Here is an 18,164-nt window from a genome sequence, read left to right as displayed (position 1 = left end):
TTTAACTATCGCTGACGGTCATCATTAATACTCGTTTACAGTCATTTGCGAAAGGTAACGTTTAGCTCATATATGGTGACAGCTTCGCCTGTTTTGTTAACAGCAGCTCTACGACACATTTCTAAGAAAATAAGTATATTAGTTAAAATAAGCGTTCACACGCGTGAATTAAAAATAAACGCATAACAAAGAGGACGAGGCGGAGAAGTTTATAGTCCCACAATGCTCCACGCCCACGTCGACGCGCGAAGTTGGGTACCTTTTCCAAACAAACGGTGCTTTGCTCGGTTCATTCATTGAGCTGTATATTTCATTAATGTACATGCTGCTTTTTTTTTTTTAATCCAGTCTATGGATAAAGGCTAAACCCATTGGCTGACACAAGTCATCTTTGCTTGAATATACCTAGCAACACTCCTTGGAAAACCTTCTATTGCCATCTAAAGAATATCCAAGTGCAAAAATTAGCATAGCTAACGTACTATTTTGAAAGCTTCCGTTGAGGAGTGTAAACGTTGAGTGTAACGTTAGCTAGAAAGTTGCTGGCTCGGTGGCTGACAGAAAGGCAAAAAAGCAAGTAATGTTAGCTAGATTAGCCAGCTAAGTTAGCATCTTACTGTAGCTAATGTTAAACCTGTTAACGTTAAGTTAGCTACTTAACACCAGATAGCTAATCAAGGTACGGTTTAGCTTGGCTAACGTTGAGCACTGCAGATATGAGTAAATCGAAAGATGCATCTGGTATGGATACTGTTTTTTGTTATTTAACATAGCTAATATGTAGCTAACATTAACTCACTAACAGCTTTTTAGCTAAGTACCTATGTCTACCAAGTTGAATGACACGTTTAGCTATTTGAAAGTGACATCTTTACTAAGTTGCAATTGTATTGTAATGCGCTGTGGAGGTTAGGTAAAACTTTTAAGTCCTAAAACTCATTTATTGACTTCAATTGTGAACTTCGCTTGTTAAATGTCTTTAAAGTTTCAGTCTGTGTGCGTGTGTCTAGCATGTTATACTTTTTGTTTTATTTGTAGGTGTAGCTGTCATTCTTGACTACTTGAATGAAAAAAATCGACCATACAGCGCTCAGGATGTATTTAGTAATTTGCAGAAAGTGCACGGCCTGGGAAAAACGGTGAGACGAGACCTGCAACTAATTTAATAATTCTGCCATTTAATTCGACCTCGAAAACGTACCCCTTTAACGCATTCATGGTCTATCTCAAAGGCGGTGGTTAAGGCGGTCGAGCTGTTGGCGCAACAAGGAAAGATTAAGGAGAAGATCTATGGCAAGCAGAAGATATATTTTGCAGATCAGGTGAGTTTAAGTTAATTGCAGAAAGTCTACAGAAATGATCTATGTTTCTTACTTATTAGCTAAATCCTGGATGTTGCAGTCTTAGACGGTGGTGGCTTCTGTGGTTTCTCTTAAGTCAGAAGATAATTTAAGTCTTGTAAACAGTTTAAGTTAGACATTGTAGCCAGTGAATGACTTGCGTGAACTAGCCCAAGTGCTGAAGCAAACCAAATAAGACACTGCAGCTGTACTACTTTAGTGCAATACCCCTGTGCTAATTGGACAGCTCACAATTTCAACATTAATTCAGCTACCAAAGTTCATCAGTCACTGTAGTTACATGTTTATCTTCGTAGACTGAACATATGTTAAAGTAATCTGACTCAAATTATAATTCCACCATTAACAAAAATAAATCCAATCAAATCACTTGTTTATCCAAAATTTAATCGTAGTATATTTTAACCCTGCCCCCTCAGTCACAGTTTACAGACGTGAGTGACACTGAACTGAAGGGTATGGATAGTCGGATCTCGGAGCTGAACAACGAGGTTCAGATGGTGTCGCAAAGCTGTCGACAGCTGGACTCCGGTAAATGACTTTTGGATGATCCTTGGGCTTATGTTGGCATGGTTGTGTTTTTGCATGTCTTGCTATTTTTCCCTGCCTGACCCGGTCTTTTCCATGATGCTGTTTGCACAGAACTGAAAGAGCTCAACAGCTCCCTTACCACAAAGGAAATGATGGCCGAAATCCAGGAGCTGACACAGGAGTGTGCCACGTACAGCGAGCGACTGGCAAAGATCAAATCAGCCACTAACCATGTCACTCCTGAGGAGAAAGAGAAGGTCAGGGCACCAAGACTCCTCATGCCAGGTCACCTGTTACCTTCTCTCTCCTGTTATGAGTCCAAGTGAACCATATCTTTCTTTCTTCATTTTTTTGTAGATTTGTAAGGAGCAGAGTTTATATGTTAAAGAGTGGAAGAAGAGAAAAAGATTGGTAAGAATCCCTTTTGTTAACAAAGTGGACATCTTCAGTACTGTAGTAGTGGTCTGGCTGTGTCTAACTCTCATGAATTGTTCCGCTTCACACTTCTTGGGTGTCATTCAGGCAAGTGATATGATGGGTGCCATTTTGGAGGGATACCCAAAGAGCAAGAAGCAATTTTTGGTAAGCAATGATTTTTATCCTTGGGTTTCTCACATTTGTGGGGAAGCCTGTAACCCAATGCCTTGTTTCCCAGACTGCAATGTCTTTAGTAGCCTGTGGTAATTTCCTTTGCTCAGTGATGCCTGGAAGGCAGCAGGTTCAGCTCAACCAACCACAGATGATGTGTGCATACTATTCAATGGCAGCTATTATTTAATGTATTCTTATCAAATCTGTGTTACTAGGATAGCTGGTTTGCTAATCTATTGCTATTCATTTTTCTAGTTCTAAGAGCACCTGCCTTCACTGAGGGAAGGAGAGTACCTTGGGCTCTTTAGTATGTTTGAGGGCAAAAGAGAAAGATGTGCATTGTTGGAAACTAGTTTGAGTAAGCTGAAAAGCAAGTTTACTTGTTTAGGTTTGAATAATTTTGCATAATCTGCAAAAATATACTTGTACAATTCACATTAGACTGGATAAATGATAACAACTGAATATGGATACAATAATTTACATTAGGTAACATGATGCAACCTTGTCAAATGTGCATTTCTGGTCAAAAAGTATTGCTTGGTATTATCACACATTTGTACATGTGGACTTGGATTCATTCATGTTTGAGGTCGTTTTTAACTTTTACTAATCTGCTGTATTCAATTCAGGAAGAAGTTGGCATAGAAACAGATGAGGATTGTAAGGTGACAATGCCAAATGTTTGAGTTCCAGAATGGCAACATTCTGTGTAGAAATGTGTTGCTGGATTGACTTAATTGTTGAATATTATCAAACATGCTATTTACAGAAGATTGTTCCAAATTTGATTTGCACTGTAAAAACAAAGTTTTCTAAAAGTAAGAAAGGACTTCATAACTGATGTCCATGTTAATTCGCCCTAATTATTGCATTATAAATATTATTGGTACATAGCTATTAGTATATGCTGTAAGTATATACGTTTTGAGTGTATATATGCTGTACAATTCACATCACTAATGGATAAAGTATTTTCTTCTAAACTATTATACTAATCTCACATTTGTCTCTCTGGTGTTCTTGAAGAAAGAAATGAATTGTGTATTTAAGCTGGTGAAAACATTTTTATTTTTAATTGAAAGTTTTTGTCCCTATCCCACCTGATCAAGTTCAAGATTTGATGGGCTAAATTGATTTAAATAGTTGGACAGCTCAATTAACATTTTACTGGACACAGGATGATTCAATTAATGCAATAGTTAATGCAAGTGGATTGGATGTCCATTAATGAGCACAGCTGCTCCTACACCAGTACTTTGAAACAATCAACAGCATATTAATCAAGCAAAGCAAATGCATCAAGCAGTTTAAGTGCACATCCATTTGTCAATTAGGCCTATTCACATTGGGAATGCTAGGTCCTGCATTAGTGACAAACTGCACCCATTATAGTTGCACTTGCATTCACGAGAGCATGAAACACAATTATATTCCTTTTGCATCTTTGGAATTTTGGGCCAAAGGATTTAAGTGTGGTACTGAAAATGTTTGCATTACTTATTGAAATCTGCATCCAGGTGTCCACTGGGATTCCTTGGTTTGGCTAACACCCCAAATATTTGTATTTGCTGATTTAAAAAATGAGCTAATTTCCAGACAGACACATAACAAACCCTGTTCTGAATACTTTTTCACCAGAAATGTCCCTTTAGGTTTAAAGGTCCCATATTTGTGGAAAATGACATTTCCCTTGCTTTGCGGATTATAAAAGTGTTGAAGGTGCCATAAAAACACTGAAAGTATCAAAACGCACAGTCCCCATATACACACAATCCGTATGAATAAAACGTGCAAATTTAAACGAGCCGTTTCGAGGTCCGTGAAGTTATGATCTCAACGATATGCTCATTTGCTTCTGCACGGCCCACCTTGTTGCCGGAATAAATCTAAGTGCTCAGCACAGAGGACGTTTGACGGAGCTAACAGGCGAATCAGAATAAAGGTTTACCGATATCAATGAGCCTTAAAGGCACAGTCACTAAAACAACCTGTTCTGGGTAAAGCTCACAAGAGGCGCTGATGAATAGACATGTGAAATTAGATGATTTAGATTCTTAAAATCACACATCTTATGTATATGAGGACCTAAATTAAAATACTGGAGAGGTGTACAATATGGGACCTTTATTCAATATAATTTGGAGATAAAAGCTGTCCAACAACTGATTAAACGATGAGTGTCTGGACAAAAATCAGTATGTAGTATGGAACTAGGGGCAGAAGATAAGCAGCTTGCTGATAAAGGCTTCACATACTGAATATCAGATCTGGGTAAAGATGCATTTGAAATTCTTAAAATTTCTCCAAACATACCTGCAGATTCCTGAGTTGTAAAATATGACATGTTGCAAACTAAAGAATAAGTTTCTTGCGGATATTATTGGGAAAATGGTAAACGTATTTCAAATATTCAATATATCAAGTATTTGACCCAGGTTTTCTGAAAATACATATGATACAAGACACTGTTTCTGTGGTGCAGGCCAAAGTCTGGAGACATTTGCACCATGAGTGCCCAAGGTAGACCACAGCTCAGCCTTTACACTTAAGTTTAGTCTAGAGGCCCCTTGCCACAGTAGTCAGTAGAGCTGGCCATTCAACTGTCGAAGCACTCCCACCACAAACTCTCGCAGCGTCTGTAAGGAGACAGCAAATTAAAAAGTTAATCTAGTGCTAGTCATTGCAATGCTGTACCTGCCTTTTTTTGAAAAGTGGATATATTACAGAATGAGAGTTGCTAGGATATCCCTCTGATGAACCTCATTTCTAATCTTTAATTCCTTTGTCCTCCTGAACTGTTGCACAATTACCTGGGGCTTGCAGTGCTCCTCGAGCCAGCTGAAGATGCAGGCAGAGAGTTCCCGGAAGCTAGACACTGAGATAGAGGCACTGAAGGATTGGAACAGGGAGTCCATGATGTTTTGGAAAACACGGAACTTCACCTGGTCCGACACATTATCCTCACCCTGTTGTGGATTGTCTTGATGTGCCTTGACAATGTGTTCATAGTTTCTGGGTGGATGGAGAGAGCCGGTCAAACTTGTCAACTCAAAGCACGTAATGCAGATGTCAATGGTTAAGAACAGATACAAGTTTTCAGCAAGAAACATCAAAACTGATGTAGCTCGTTAACCACATATTATGGTTGGTTTCTGCTTTGTTCCTGGTCCCTTATACCTTCACTTTTTGCACTTTGTGTTGTAGATTTAATTTTAAATGGATAAAATAGCCATTTTGCCCATCAATCTAACTGAATAGCCCACAATTAGAAAGTAAAAACATGTTTTTAGACATTTTAGGGAAAAAAACCCCCCTCTTTTATATAACTATTCAGGGCCACGTTTCCAAATAAAGGTGTCTCTTAGCGTTCTACGAAGACTCGAAAGGTATACCTTACTAAAGTTGTTTACTTTCCCAGGCGTGTTCCCCAAACTATCCCTTAGGAGGTTGCTTAAGGCATAGCTTCTACGTGCAACGTTACCAGGCCCATTCACTACTTCAAACTGCTTGACTGCGTTATGAGAGAAAGTGCCATTAATGTGGTATTTTAGTGATATTATTCGCCAACAACAACTGTAGAGTTATTAGCACACATATTGCTTAACAGATTGAGATGTAACTAAGAGCAACAGCTGAATTCAGAGGCTAGCAGTCGTAACATTGGTGTAGCGTAGTGGTTAAGGTAAATGACTGGGACACGCAAGGTTGGTGGTTCTAATCCCGATAAGATCCGCACAGCCGTTGGGCCCTTGAGCAAGGTCCTTAACCCTGCATTGCTCCAGGGGAGGACTGCCTCCTGCTTAGTCTAATCAACTGTACGTCGCTCTGGATAAGAGAGTCTGCCAAATGCCAATAATGTAATGTAACAACATCGATAAGGTATAGCTAAATGTGGTCCAGTACTACTTATAGAAGGTATAAGCTAAGCTAATAACGTTTCGGGAAACACGCTGAAACGTTAAGGTAGAGCTTAAGGTATAACTTACAAATGACGTAGCGTTCAGAAGGCTTTGGGAAAGGCAGCCCAGACCTTTAATTCGGAACTCTGAAGCCCATTTGGCAGCAATTACAGCAATTCAAGTCTTCTTGGGTCAATCTTTACAAGCTTTGCACACCTTGACTTGGGAAGTTTATCCCATTCTACCTGGCAGATCCTCTCAACCTCCGTACGATTGGATGGGAAGCATCTGAGAACTGCCATCTCCACAGATGTTAAGTCTGGGCTTTGGCTGGGCTGTTTAAGAACAGCCAGAGACTTGTCCCAAAGCAAGTTCTAATCTCAAAGATTAGATCAAACAGGATGCAACAAACCACAATTTGGAGTGCCACAGCAAAGAGTCTGAATACTTATGTAATGAGATTTTAGTTTTTGATTTTTAATAAATAAAAAAGAAAAAATTCTAAAAACCTTGATGGACAAAAATAGTCATTTTATCTATTTAAAATTAAAGCTACAACCAAAGAAAGTGTGCAAAAAACAGAAGGTCTGAAAACTTCCTGAAGCCACTATGTTTTCATAACTTTTGCATTTCAATGTAAACACTGCTCCAAAAATTCATCCTTGCTTTTCATGATATGCATTTTTTTAATCCTGAAAAGCAACTGACAACTCTATTCTTAATGATGTCTGAGTCTAGTAAAAAATTTGGTGAAAATCAGATAAAAAATCTGGTCAGAGGATACAGGCCAGCTACCAAAACTAAAAAAAAAACTAAATGGTAAATGGCTGGCATTTATATAGCGCCATTATCCAAAGCGCTGTACAATTGATGCTTCTCATTCACCCATTCATACACACACTCACACAACAATGGCGATTGGCTGCCATGCAAGGCACCAACCAGCTTGTCAGGAGCATGTAGGGGTTAGGTGTCTTGCTCAGGGACACTTCGACACAGCCCGGGCGGGGGATCAACTGACCGGTCTATTTGTATAAACTATTTTACGATACCATTGTTTTAGACGTCAATGGCTCAAGCATGGGAGGACCTCCCCTATGTATTTTAGAATTTCACTGATGACACGAATCAGGCAAAAATTTGAATCATTTTCATGGGAAGGGTCCAGAGAACCAAATTTGTTTTTTGTTTTATTATTGCTTGCATAATTTGTTTGGGTGAGATGCCTTTATAATCCCGCATGGGGTTTTTATCTCACCTTCACAATTTGTTTTATTATTTGCCTTGTACTTCTATTGTTGTCTCATTGTGCTAATAAATAAATAATAAATAATACAATAATAAATAATAAATCCATAATTTATTTTAATTCTAAAAACATCCCAAATGTGGAGAAACATCAATATGAAAAAAATCTGGGCAAAAATCGGTTTCAATCGGTCCTTTTAAAAAGGGATGTTTTGGGGGGAATGGCATTAGTGTAGGTTCAAGTTCCTGATGAGCTTACATTTTCATGATTTTCAATGCCATCACCTCCTTCCGCAACATGGATACTTCCTCTTCCTGTTTTTTCTTCTCCTTGTGTAGAAACTGGATGTAGTCAATAGCTGCTCAACACACACATAGACACAGATTCAAGATTATGAATTCAGAAAAACAGCCACAAGTAAAACAATGAAATATGAATGTTCCTTTTCCTGCTCATTTCATTCAATATTTTCTTCTGTCAGCAGTGGAAGCCCAGGTTAAGGATCATTTGTATCCTTGACAAGAGGCACTGAACCCTAAAGACTGAAATGAATGTCTTTAGACAATGGAATGGAAAAATTTTTTGTAGAGGACTTGCTTTTCTGTAGGACAGTGGCCTTGCTGATTTTCTGTGACCCCACAGCGAACTCAGACTGTTGTTGGCATGTGGGGACAATTGACTGCAAGTCATCGTAGCCTTTCTGTACGGAATGCAAAGAGCACAAAGGACAATAACTTCCAGCAGTGCAGCAGAATCCTGGGTAATGCAGTGAAAAGACACTTAAATATCAGACTAGTTTGTTTAGAAGATTCTCAGTGACTTAATTAAATGCAATCGCACATGTAATACACATTTGCGTATGCATTTACATAATGATGCACAGTTATCACGGCATATTTACAAGCAAAGCGCACATTGCATTGCAAAGATAAACCATTGACAGGGAGGCAGTAGCCTAACCGAAAAAGCTTAGTAACTGGTTTGGCCTGGTAAAGGAGACACACATAAGACACACCAGATGTGGATCATGGAGTCCATGCCAGCTGCAGTGCATGCTGCCATTAACCCGTTATGGACTAGGCACCAAATAGAAAACTGGCATCACATCCGTCTGTTCAGAGAGATTTAATGCGCAGGTCACACCCGTCTGTTAAGGGAGATGTAACGTGCAGGTCCCATCCGCCAAAGGGGTTAAAGCTAAATAAGGGGTTAAAGGGGGGAAATAAGAAATTGTAGGTTAAGAACAGATTGTAAATTTTGACTCAAATTGTTATCCTATTTGTATTCAATTAGAAAAGAATGCAAAATAGAAGCATTTTCACTAATGGTCTCAGAATTTTGGACCCCACTGTAGCTTAGTAACTTGTCGCTTTAGGCCCTGCATGCCTACATGCCTAAACCAAGGCCTATTCTCCTCCTCTCTGTTTCGTTAGGGTCAGGCCAAAACAAGGTAAAGGACAGGGAGGTGGGGTGTGGACTGGGAATGAACATGATAATATACTTCAAAATAATGAACAATCAGTCAGCAAATCAAAAAGGCCAAGTGAGAGTCGTAAGTCAAACACAATATGGTTATACAGTTAACAAAGAAATCACGAATCCACCAGTCACACGCGCAAAGGTTCGCAAAGCTAGTCTACCCAGAACAATACAACTGATGGCCTTTTCAAAGAAAATAATAGGAAGTGGAAATTGGCAATCTCTGGCAAACCAAAATATAGTCGTAAATTCAGCAAAGAACTGTAAACAAAGCTTACGACAGAGATCGTAACCACATAGTGATTGCATTTCTGTAAGGTAGGGATATGCCGTGATGCTTTGAAAAATGCAATCAATGGCCACTAGTGTTTAATAAATACAATTACGAGAATTGCTTTTAATTCTGTCACGTTTCTTGCAGAACACAGTGGCCATAGGGTGAAATGCAATGGTGTGTGCTGCATTATCATTGTGTCACAAAACAGCGCACTGACACTGAAAAGCAATACAGCCCGTATTGTATTTCACTATGGGTGTTTGTGACAGAACACGCAATAAATATTATGTGTGCATCATTATGTAAAAGCAAACGAAAATGTGTAATACATTTCAGCATGTGTCGCTGTAGCAATTGCATTTAATTAACTCCATAGACTTGACCATATCCCTGCTGGTGAAATTGCTTACTTTAGATTTTTGGTGATAATAATAAACTCTAACACTTCTGATTACTGGCAAGCCCCCCGCCTACCTTGATGGCATCCCTTCGTTTCTGCTCTGCCTGTGTGTGTGCCTTCCTCCGCCGGTCTTTGTAGGACTCCTTGTACGATGTCTCCTGTCTGTAGTCACTATCTTCATCGTCTGGTTTCAGAAAACAATCGCAGTCACACAGTCGGCACGATGAAAAACAGTCAAGCTGCAAATTTACTGTCCCGGTCTCCACCCTCCACCGAAACGGTAAACATTATAAATTAGAAAACCAAACTGAACTCTCAGGTTGGCTTCCTATTATGGAACACAATCCATTGTTTACTTTCCCATGACCTCAATCCATAAATTATTCAACTCGTATTGTAAGATGGTGCTTGATTCTCATTGAAAATAATGTCACCTTGCTGACAGACATTGCATAATAATAAATTAAAAGGCCTGGTTAAATAAACAATACATAATAAAATACATTTTACAATCATTTTACAAATGTAATTATGGTCTCAATTTACCATTTTGGTTGGTTATCACAATTAACAGTTGACACCTTGACAAATTTTACCTGTATTTGGTACTGATGAGGCACTTGTAGACCCAATGCTATTGGCTCTAGAACTTCCCAACCCTTTCCCAGTGTTCTCAGCCAAGAAATCTGTGCAAGAGATAAGTAAAAAGGTTATATTTACAAGATAATCGTGATTTACATTTACAAATCCGCCATTCTAATATTATCCCTACAGCTAAAAATCACACTACATTCCCAAAAGCACACAGGGCCACACGGACAAACAATTAATCCAACCCGGATTTCCCAGAAAAAAGACAATTTGACAAAAAGGTGACAGTTATTCAAACTGAAACAATATGAGGTAAAAAAAAAAACAATAAAAAAAACACCTAAATAATCCAATCAAAATATTTAAAAACGACAGGCAAAATGGTACATCTGACAATTAATTATTTTAACTACAACATAAAAAGGTGCTGAATAAAGCTGAGGTGAGCTAACAAGCCAAGTCTCTTTAGGTCATACACTGATGGTTTCAGAAATTAACAACAAAAAAAACATTATTTTCAATTCACGTCCAATTCAAGTCCATCTGAACTTGATAGAAACCTCTGATGGGGAAAAAAGTGGAGCAGAAATTCGTATTAATCCTAAGCATAATTACTATACAACAGATGTTTTAATGCAAGAATCTATAAATAACCTGTATTTTAAATGAATTGAGGCAATTAACACAAATGTGTTTTATTAACCCCTTCAGTCCCAAGAGCGCCATATGGCACTCAACCGTAACTACCGTAAAATCCCAAAAGTTCTGAGACCCTCTTAAAATCCTAAAATGTTCTCAAATTTCTCAATTTTTGCAACCAAAGCCAAAACTCCTTGGGATTTGGGTGGTTCCACGTCATATTTGGTTTGGGACTGAAAGGGTTAAGCCAACACAAAAATAATTCAGCTATTAAAGATATTTCATTAAAAAAAAATAAAAAATAAATAAAAATATTTTTCTTTAAAGATGCTGATGGCTGATAAACTCAGCAGCAAAGCACTACACAGTGACTGAAAAGTTTGAAGAATAGTCTTCAAAGCCCCTTGTTATATTGCCACAATGTGCCACAAACTTTACCTACAATTCTCTTCTCTGATCAGAATTTAAAGACAAATACTAATTTAAATGAAAACTGGATCCAAAGGAAGTCAGTTGAAGACAAAGTACATTATACTTACTCTGGTCGAAGCTGCTGTCGCTGAACACGCCATCAGCCTGCTGAGACATTGCGAGAACAGACCCAAATGTGAGCACGGGGAAATAAATGAATTCAGGAGAAGGTTGATACAGTCATTTATTCTTACATTTCAATATGGGGGTGGTCTAACACCTTTTCACACAAAAAAATATTTTATTGCACTTCAATCAAAGCAGCAGGTGGGCCTTCAAACAGGGCAATCATGTCCTACCTTTTCATTATGAGTTGCCTTTCCAAACTGAGACTTGCCCTACATTTCAGTTATATTTTATTGTTGCCCAGACCATTCTGACTGTTGTTAAGAATGAATGCAACTTTACAAAGCAACTACATCTATTTTAAATATGGATAAACACCAAAAAAGAAAATGTTTCATCAAATGTTCAGCATGCCAAGAAATAATTACAGCTACAAAACAACATAAAAATAAATAAATGATTAAATAAAAATACAGCTCCATCTTAACATTTAAATATACTGACCGGTGTTTCTTGGTCCTGAGGCACATGCATATATTTACTTCAATTGAACCATTTCTCAATTGCTAATCTTCTATACATTTATGTTTTTAAAATACAGGATTTGATCCCCTCAGATGCACCATCTCCTTATGTATGAGCATTATCTACATACAGTGGGATTTTACTTAAATTACACGCCATCCCCTCTGAGCACCAAAGTGCATATGCTAACAAGATGAGACGCAACAAAACAGATTAAAAGAAAGGGAGACAAAACAGAAAATGAGCACAACAGCTACACTGCCTCTAGGAACAGCATTATGATTAGGGGATGAATATGCACACAAAAAATACAATAGCAAATTGAAGAGCATGACCATTCGGTCTTTAAATATGAGATGAACTAAATAAATTCCAAGTCAGTTGGCCCTCCAGTCACTAAAAAGTGCTATTTTTTCCAGATTAATTTTTCAGATTTCAAGATGCTTCACCTTGATGTTTTTTTAAATATTATTTTTAAGGTAATAATGCATTTTATTTATAGAGCAGTTTTCAAGGTAAGTTCAGGGGAATGCATTTAAAAATAAACTGGCACCAACATATATATTTTTTTTACCAGGGTCAGATAAACACGTGACTGTGGAAACCAAGATACTACTTTAAAAATACAAAGCATACAACTTATGATTTATCAGTGTGTATCAATTAGTTATTTTATAGTTAGGTGTCGTACGCAACGTTCTTCAATTAAATGTCACTATATGACCACTATGCTACCTTGATATAAAATGTGACTGAAATGTAAAGATTTAGAATTCTGAGCATATCCACAGATGCCACTTACAAATTCAGTTAGCCCAATTGTTTATAAGTTTAATACATAATTTATAGGACTAAGTACATGGAGACATTATTCATATATTTTGATGTACAGCGGGGTGCAAAACATTGGGTACCCCTGCTTTAAATTTCTATTAAAATGAATCTGTATGTGATCAAAAGCAAACCTGACCGCTAATTGGTACACAGTTAAACACGAGACCTTTCTGCAAATTTTAAGGCAAGATTGCTTTTTATTTTCATTTGTTACTGTTTATAAATTATTTTAAAAAAGGAAAAGGGCCCTGAAAAGTTTGGGAATCCTTGGATTATTAGTAGGGATGTGTACCGAGAGCCGGTATTTTTTGGTACCGGTTCCTAATTGGTCGGTACCAGAGTACCGCTAAAGATTCTGGACAAACGATACTGTTTTCGGTATTTTCTACCTAACCTACCTAAAGAGTCTACCTAACCGTCGCGTAATTATGACACTGCCGCCGTCGACAGGTTATGACCGTTGTTTTCTCTAGTAGTCAATATGTCGGCCGTAAGAGCTAAGCGCTCCAAGGTATGGGCTCACTTCATCAAACTCAATTAATCCTCGGCTCAATGCAATATATGCAAGAAAGTAGTTACGTCAAAGGGGGGTAACACCAGCAACATCATGAAACACTTGCAGTCTACCCATAGCATAAAGCTGAAGGAGTGCGGCGTGTTTGACTGCCTAAACAACGCATCTAAAGTTAGCAACCCGGCAGACGCTAACAACACCGTGCCCTCCTCCGTGCAGGCAGACTCCATTACATTACATTATTGGCATTTGGCAGACGCTCTTATCCAGAGCGACGTACAACAAAGTGCATACCCATAACCAGGGATAAGTTCACTGAAAGACCCTAGAGGGAAGTACAATTTCAACTGCTACCTGTACAACAAAGAAAAGGACGAGGGCAAATTTTTTATTTTATTTTTTTTGAACAAAGAAACAAACAGAGCAAAAGTGACCAAAGTTCACTATCCAAACACTGCTTACCTAGCTAACTAAAAATACCGATACACAAAGCAAGTCACAGAGACAACAATTAAGGTTCACAGGGAGGTAGGGAGGGATGGGGAGAGGTGCTGCTTGAAGAGGTGTGTCTTCAGCTTGCGCTTGAAGGTGGGGAGAGATTCTTCAGTTCTGACCTCAACGGGGAGTTCGTTCCACCACCGTGGAGCCAGAACAGACAGTAGTCGTGAGCGTGAGGTGGAGGTTCGGAGAGGGGGAGGTGCCAAGCGTCCTGTGGAGGCTGAACGAAGAGGTCTGGCAGGGGTGTAGGGTCTGATGATTGTTTGTAGATAAGCTGGGGAAGACCCCTTAACTGCATGGAAGGCTAGCACCAATGTTTTGAATTTGAAGCGAGCCATGACAGGCAGCCAGTGGAGGGAAGTAAGCAGGGGGGTGACGTGTGAGTATTTGGGAAGGTTTAAGACCAGACGAGCTGCTGCATTCTGGATAAGTTGGAGGGGTCTGATGGCGGACGCTGGGAGGCCAGCCAAGAGGGAATTGCAGTAGTCCAGGGGGGATAGAATCATCGCTTGGACCAGGAGCTGGGTCGAGTAGGGGGTGAGAAAGGTGCTTCTTCATCAAGTCACGGTGAGTGTATGAATCATTAAAGGGGAAGTGAAATACTAGATTAAGTTGGCATAATTTACAAGATTGATTCCCAATATATACATCCTTAAAGGTTTAAGACTATTAAAAATAATAAGTAATTAAATTACCCTTTTTTAAAACATGCGCAGCGCCATTTTGTCCGAGTGTATAGCGTGACGTCACTCTGTCCAGAGCGATCTCGGCTGCTGCCAGAGAAAGTAAATATGTTGCTTTTCCTTAACAAAAACTGTTAGGGCTAAATGCGTCAGGAGCAGAGCCTCCCCTACACTCTTCTGTTTACATGTATGCGTCTGTTGGGTTGAACATGTAGGCTTTGGTCATCTCCCTAGGTTTTCTTTTTATTAAATCTATTCTGAGAAGCATTTGTAATTTTAAGTTAAGCTTCTGTTCTGTTGAAGCATTATCACATTGACAGTTACCTTTAAGGCTGTATGGAGCTGCCTGCTCGTTTTTTTGACATACCTCGCACTGCACATGTTGACTTGCTAAGGGCTTAAAAGGCAGGTGCTGTAAGTTGTTTAATGATGTTGCAGGTGTTACCCCCCTTGTGGTAATAAAAAACGATTGAATCTTTTACCATCTTGTAACGTCTTTATTTTATACACTAAATTAAACGCCGTGGTATCGATAAGACACTAACACTAACAGTATCGGTATTGGTATCGGTATCAATAAAATCCTAACGATACACATCCCTAATTATTAGTAATCATAAAGATGATTACTAAGGCCCAGACCCAGGTGATTTACTCGTTAGGGCTTCAGTGAGTCAGGTGAGTATAATTCCAGGGCTGAGCTTTTTATTCTGAAGTAACTCCATGCCTTCTAAAGTATGCAACTGCAGCTGGCTGTTCTGTCAGGTGTTAACAACCATGGGTTCCTCTAAACAGTTCTTCAAGGATTTCAGAATGAAACTGCTTCACTTCCACCAAGAAGGAAAAGGCTACACAAACTCTCTCAATGTTTCAAATGACCTATTTCCACTGTCAGAAACATTATTAGATAATGGAAGATAAATGGAACAGTTGAAGTCAAGGCAAGGTCGGGAAGACAAGAAAGATTTCAGATAGAATGGCCCGAGACCTGGTGAGAAATGCTCAGAAGAACCCACACATCACTGCAAAAGAGCTGCAAAAAAGAGTAGCAAACACAGGTCTAGCTATTCACAGGACAACAATACCTACATGGCCAGTTGCCAGAAAGAACGACCTTATCACAAAATGAAGCATCTGAAGTATGCAAAAGAAAACATTGAGAAGCCTGAAGTCTTTTGGAACAATATGCTTTGAAACCAAAATTGAACTTTTTGGCCACCACCAAAGAAGGTATATTGGAGAAAAAATGGTGAAGCCTTTGCAGAAAAGAACACCTTGCCAAAGCATGGAGGTGGATCCATTATGCTTTGGGGTTGTGTGGCAGCTGGGGGCACAGGAAATATTGTGCAAGTAGAAGGAAGAATGGATTCCACCAAATATCAATAAATTCTAGAGGCTAATGTTCAAAGGTCAGTCCAGACATTGAAGTTGACGAGACAATGATCCAAAGCATACCTCGAAATCAACCATGAAGTAACTCCATCAAAGATGGATGAAGGTTTTTGAATGGCCACCACAGTCCCCAGACCTGAATATTATTGAAAATGTGTGGAGATCTCAAACATGCCGCACATGCAATAATTCTGAGCCAGACCTCCCCGTGCTACTACCTCTGGACGCCTGGTGCCTCCCGCTCATTGTGGCTGCACTTGACGGACATGACTACTGTCTGTTCTGGCCACACGGTGGTGGAATTACCTTCCTGTGGATGTCAGAACCGCAAACTCACCTTTTCAGGCTCACTGCAATAATTATCCACATATGCTATGTGTATGCTATATGTAATAATTGCACTTGCATTTAATTATTTTACTATTCGGGGTGTTCAAGCTGCTCACTTATTGCTACTATCTGATTATTCTACAAGGGTTCAAGTTTTTGGAAAATCAGGTTTAAAGGGCACAATCGAAGGCATGATGCTCATGCATTTGTGGTATAGTAGGGTTGCAGTGCATAACCCCCTAATTACAAGGACAAATGCACATTAGATTGTTTAGAAAACCATAGGCACTGTTCTAGAGATATGGTCAGACGAATCATCCATCACCATATTCTCGACAACTGGGCGAGTGCATGTGTGGCATAGACCAAGAGAATGATACAGGGCTGAACATTTGACCGCTACATTGAGGGGGTACGGTGGCTCTTATGATGCAGGGGGCATTTTCCTGGCATGGTTTAGGTCCACTTGTTAGGTCCATTAGAGGGAAGGCTCACTGCAAATCAGTACAAAATGATTCTGATTGATCTCCTTTATCCTATGGTGAAACATTTCTAACCTGATGAGAGTGGTTTCTTCCAAAATGATAATGGCATGAGGGGCTACTGAATGGTTTGTTGAGTATGAAAATTATGTGAGCCATATGATATGGCTTTTGCAGTTACCAGATCACAACCAAATTGAACACCATGGGAGATTTTGGACCATGTTAGACAGCGCTCTACACCACCATTTCCAAAAGGAAGTGAGGGGATATCTTTTCCTTCAGTAGAGTTCCGGAGACTTGCACCTAGAATCTATGCCAAGGCGCATTGAAGCTGTTCTTTGAAGCTGGTTTTTCCTTGAATTTGTCAAGCGTCTGTATATCAGTACTCCATCGAACTTTGATGGCGTTAAATAATTCAGAGCTCAGAAAACCTAAAACCATATTATTTGAAACCAACCAAGTGACTGTTAGAAATATGTTATCCCATGCAGATACTGAGCGAATGACCCTTATATTGAGCTCGGTATTTATACAAAACACATGGGCATGACATTGCAGTTTTATGAAAAACTAGCTAGCTATAATATTATTTGTTAGGCCATTGTTCTATAGGGCTATTAGGTTTAATCAGATTGCTGCAGAAAGCAGCCGGCGACCCTCACAACATATCCAGCACTGTAGCAATACGAAGAGTGCTATTTGTTTTATCTTTGACCATAGCCTTACTAGGGCCGGCGGAGTTGCCCGAATAGACTGTTCGCTAATGTAATTTTTTCGCGTTGTAGGAAAGTAACGTTAGCTAGCTACAGTTTGGTTAACTTAGGACTGATAACTAGCTAGCTACTGATTAACTAATGTTAACATATCTTAACATTGGCCAGCTAATGCTAGTGAACTAGCTATCTGTTTAGGGTTTGGGAGAAAACGTTTTACGGAGACAAATTGAAAACTACAAGTTGCCAGCTACCTAGGTATGGCTAACTGTTATGATATAATAAACGTTAGCAAACTGGTTAGTTAAATAACAACTAACCTAGCTAGCTACCTAAACGTTAGCGACAGCGTTATTATATCGCTAGCTAGCAATTATACACGTTGTATGGAGCGTGCCACTGAAAATACGTGCTTGCTACCAGTAAAACTTGTTATGCTATCTAAGGTACTTGTCCGTCCGTCCGTCCGTCCTTACTTTGATCCATGGATCATCAGACGATACTGAACTTTCTGTCATTTCAATCTTGTTCTCCGTTGAAATATGACTCGAATCGAGGTAGTCCAGTTTCACGCTTCAAGTAGCCTGTGCTTTTCGCACAGAGGATGATGGGATACAACCGGACGTGCAATTT

At 39.2% G+C, this 18,164-nt stretch overlaps 2 protein-coding genes across 2 annotated transcripts; one reads left to right on the top strand and one right to left on the bottom strand.

Moving 5' to 3' along the window:
* The first annotated feature begins 228 nt into the window (after positions 1-228).
* On the top strand, positions 229-3,486 carry psmc3ip (PSMC3 interacting protein). The gene is made up of 8 exons (XM_061233239.1): positions 229-741; positions 1,039-1,139; positions 1,233-1,322; positions 1,781-1,892; positions 2,004-2,149; positions 2,250-2,303; positions 2,415-2,474; positions 3,116-3,486. The coding sequence occupies exons 1-8, from the start codon at positions 717-719 to the stop codon at positions 3,170-3,172; spliced, it is 645 nt and encodes a 214-aa protein (XP_061089223.1). The 5' UTR covers positions 229-716; the 3' UTR covers positions 3,173-3,486.
* Positions 3,487-4,593: 1,107 nt separating this feature from the next.
* mlx (MAX dimerization protein MLX) lies at positions 4,594-18,164 on the bottom strand. The gene is made up of 8 exons (XM_061233237.1): positions 18,008-18,164; positions 11,560-11,599; positions 10,387-10,476; positions 9,865-9,974; positions 8,232-8,334; positions 7,893-7,992; positions 5,297-5,498; positions 4,594-5,122 (listed from the first exon to the last, which is right to left on the bottom strand). The coding sequence occupies exons 1-8, from the start codon at positions 18,047-18,049 to the stop codon at positions 5,066-5,068; spliced, it is 744 nt and encodes a 247-aa protein (XP_061089221.1). The 5' UTR covers positions 18,050-18,164; the 3' UTR covers positions 4,594-5,065.

This window comes from Conger conger, chromosome 2 (assembly GCF_963514075.1).
Source record: "Conger conger chromosome 2, fConCon1.1, whole genome shotgun sequence".
Lineage (NCBI taxonomy): Eukaryota > Metazoa > Chordata > Actinopteri > Anguilliformes > Congridae > Conger > Conger conger.
The sequence above is the reverse complement of the archived record's forward strand: the minus strand, read 5'-3'. Positions and strand labels throughout refer to the sequence as shown.

Excerpts from the sequence above, each read along its gene's own strand:
- psmc3ip (XM_061233239.1), top strand. The coding sequence starts at position 717 with ATGAGTAAATCGAAAGATGCATCTG. Across the intron at positions 742-1,038 it reads TAAATCGAAAGATGCATCTG|GTGTAGCTGTCATTCTTGAC; the intron begins GTATGGATACTG and ends TTTTATTTGTAG. Across the intron at positions 1,140-1,232 it reads TGCACGGCCTGGGAAAAACG|GCGGTGGTTAAGGCGGTCGA; the intron begins GTGAGACGAGAC and ends TCTATCTCAAAG.
- mlx (XM_061233237.1), bottom strand. The coding sequence starts at position 18,049 with ATGACAGAAAGTTCAGTATCGTCTGATGATCCATGGATCAAA. Across the intron at positions 9,975-10,386 it reads CTCATCAGTACCAAATACAG|ACGATGAAGATAGTGACTAC; the intron begins GTAAAATTTGTC and ends TTCTGAAACCAG. Across the intron at positions 7,993-8,231 it reads GGCCACTGTCCTACAGAAAA|CTATTGACTACATCCAGTTT; the intron begins GCAAGTCCTCTA and ends TGTGTTGAGCAG.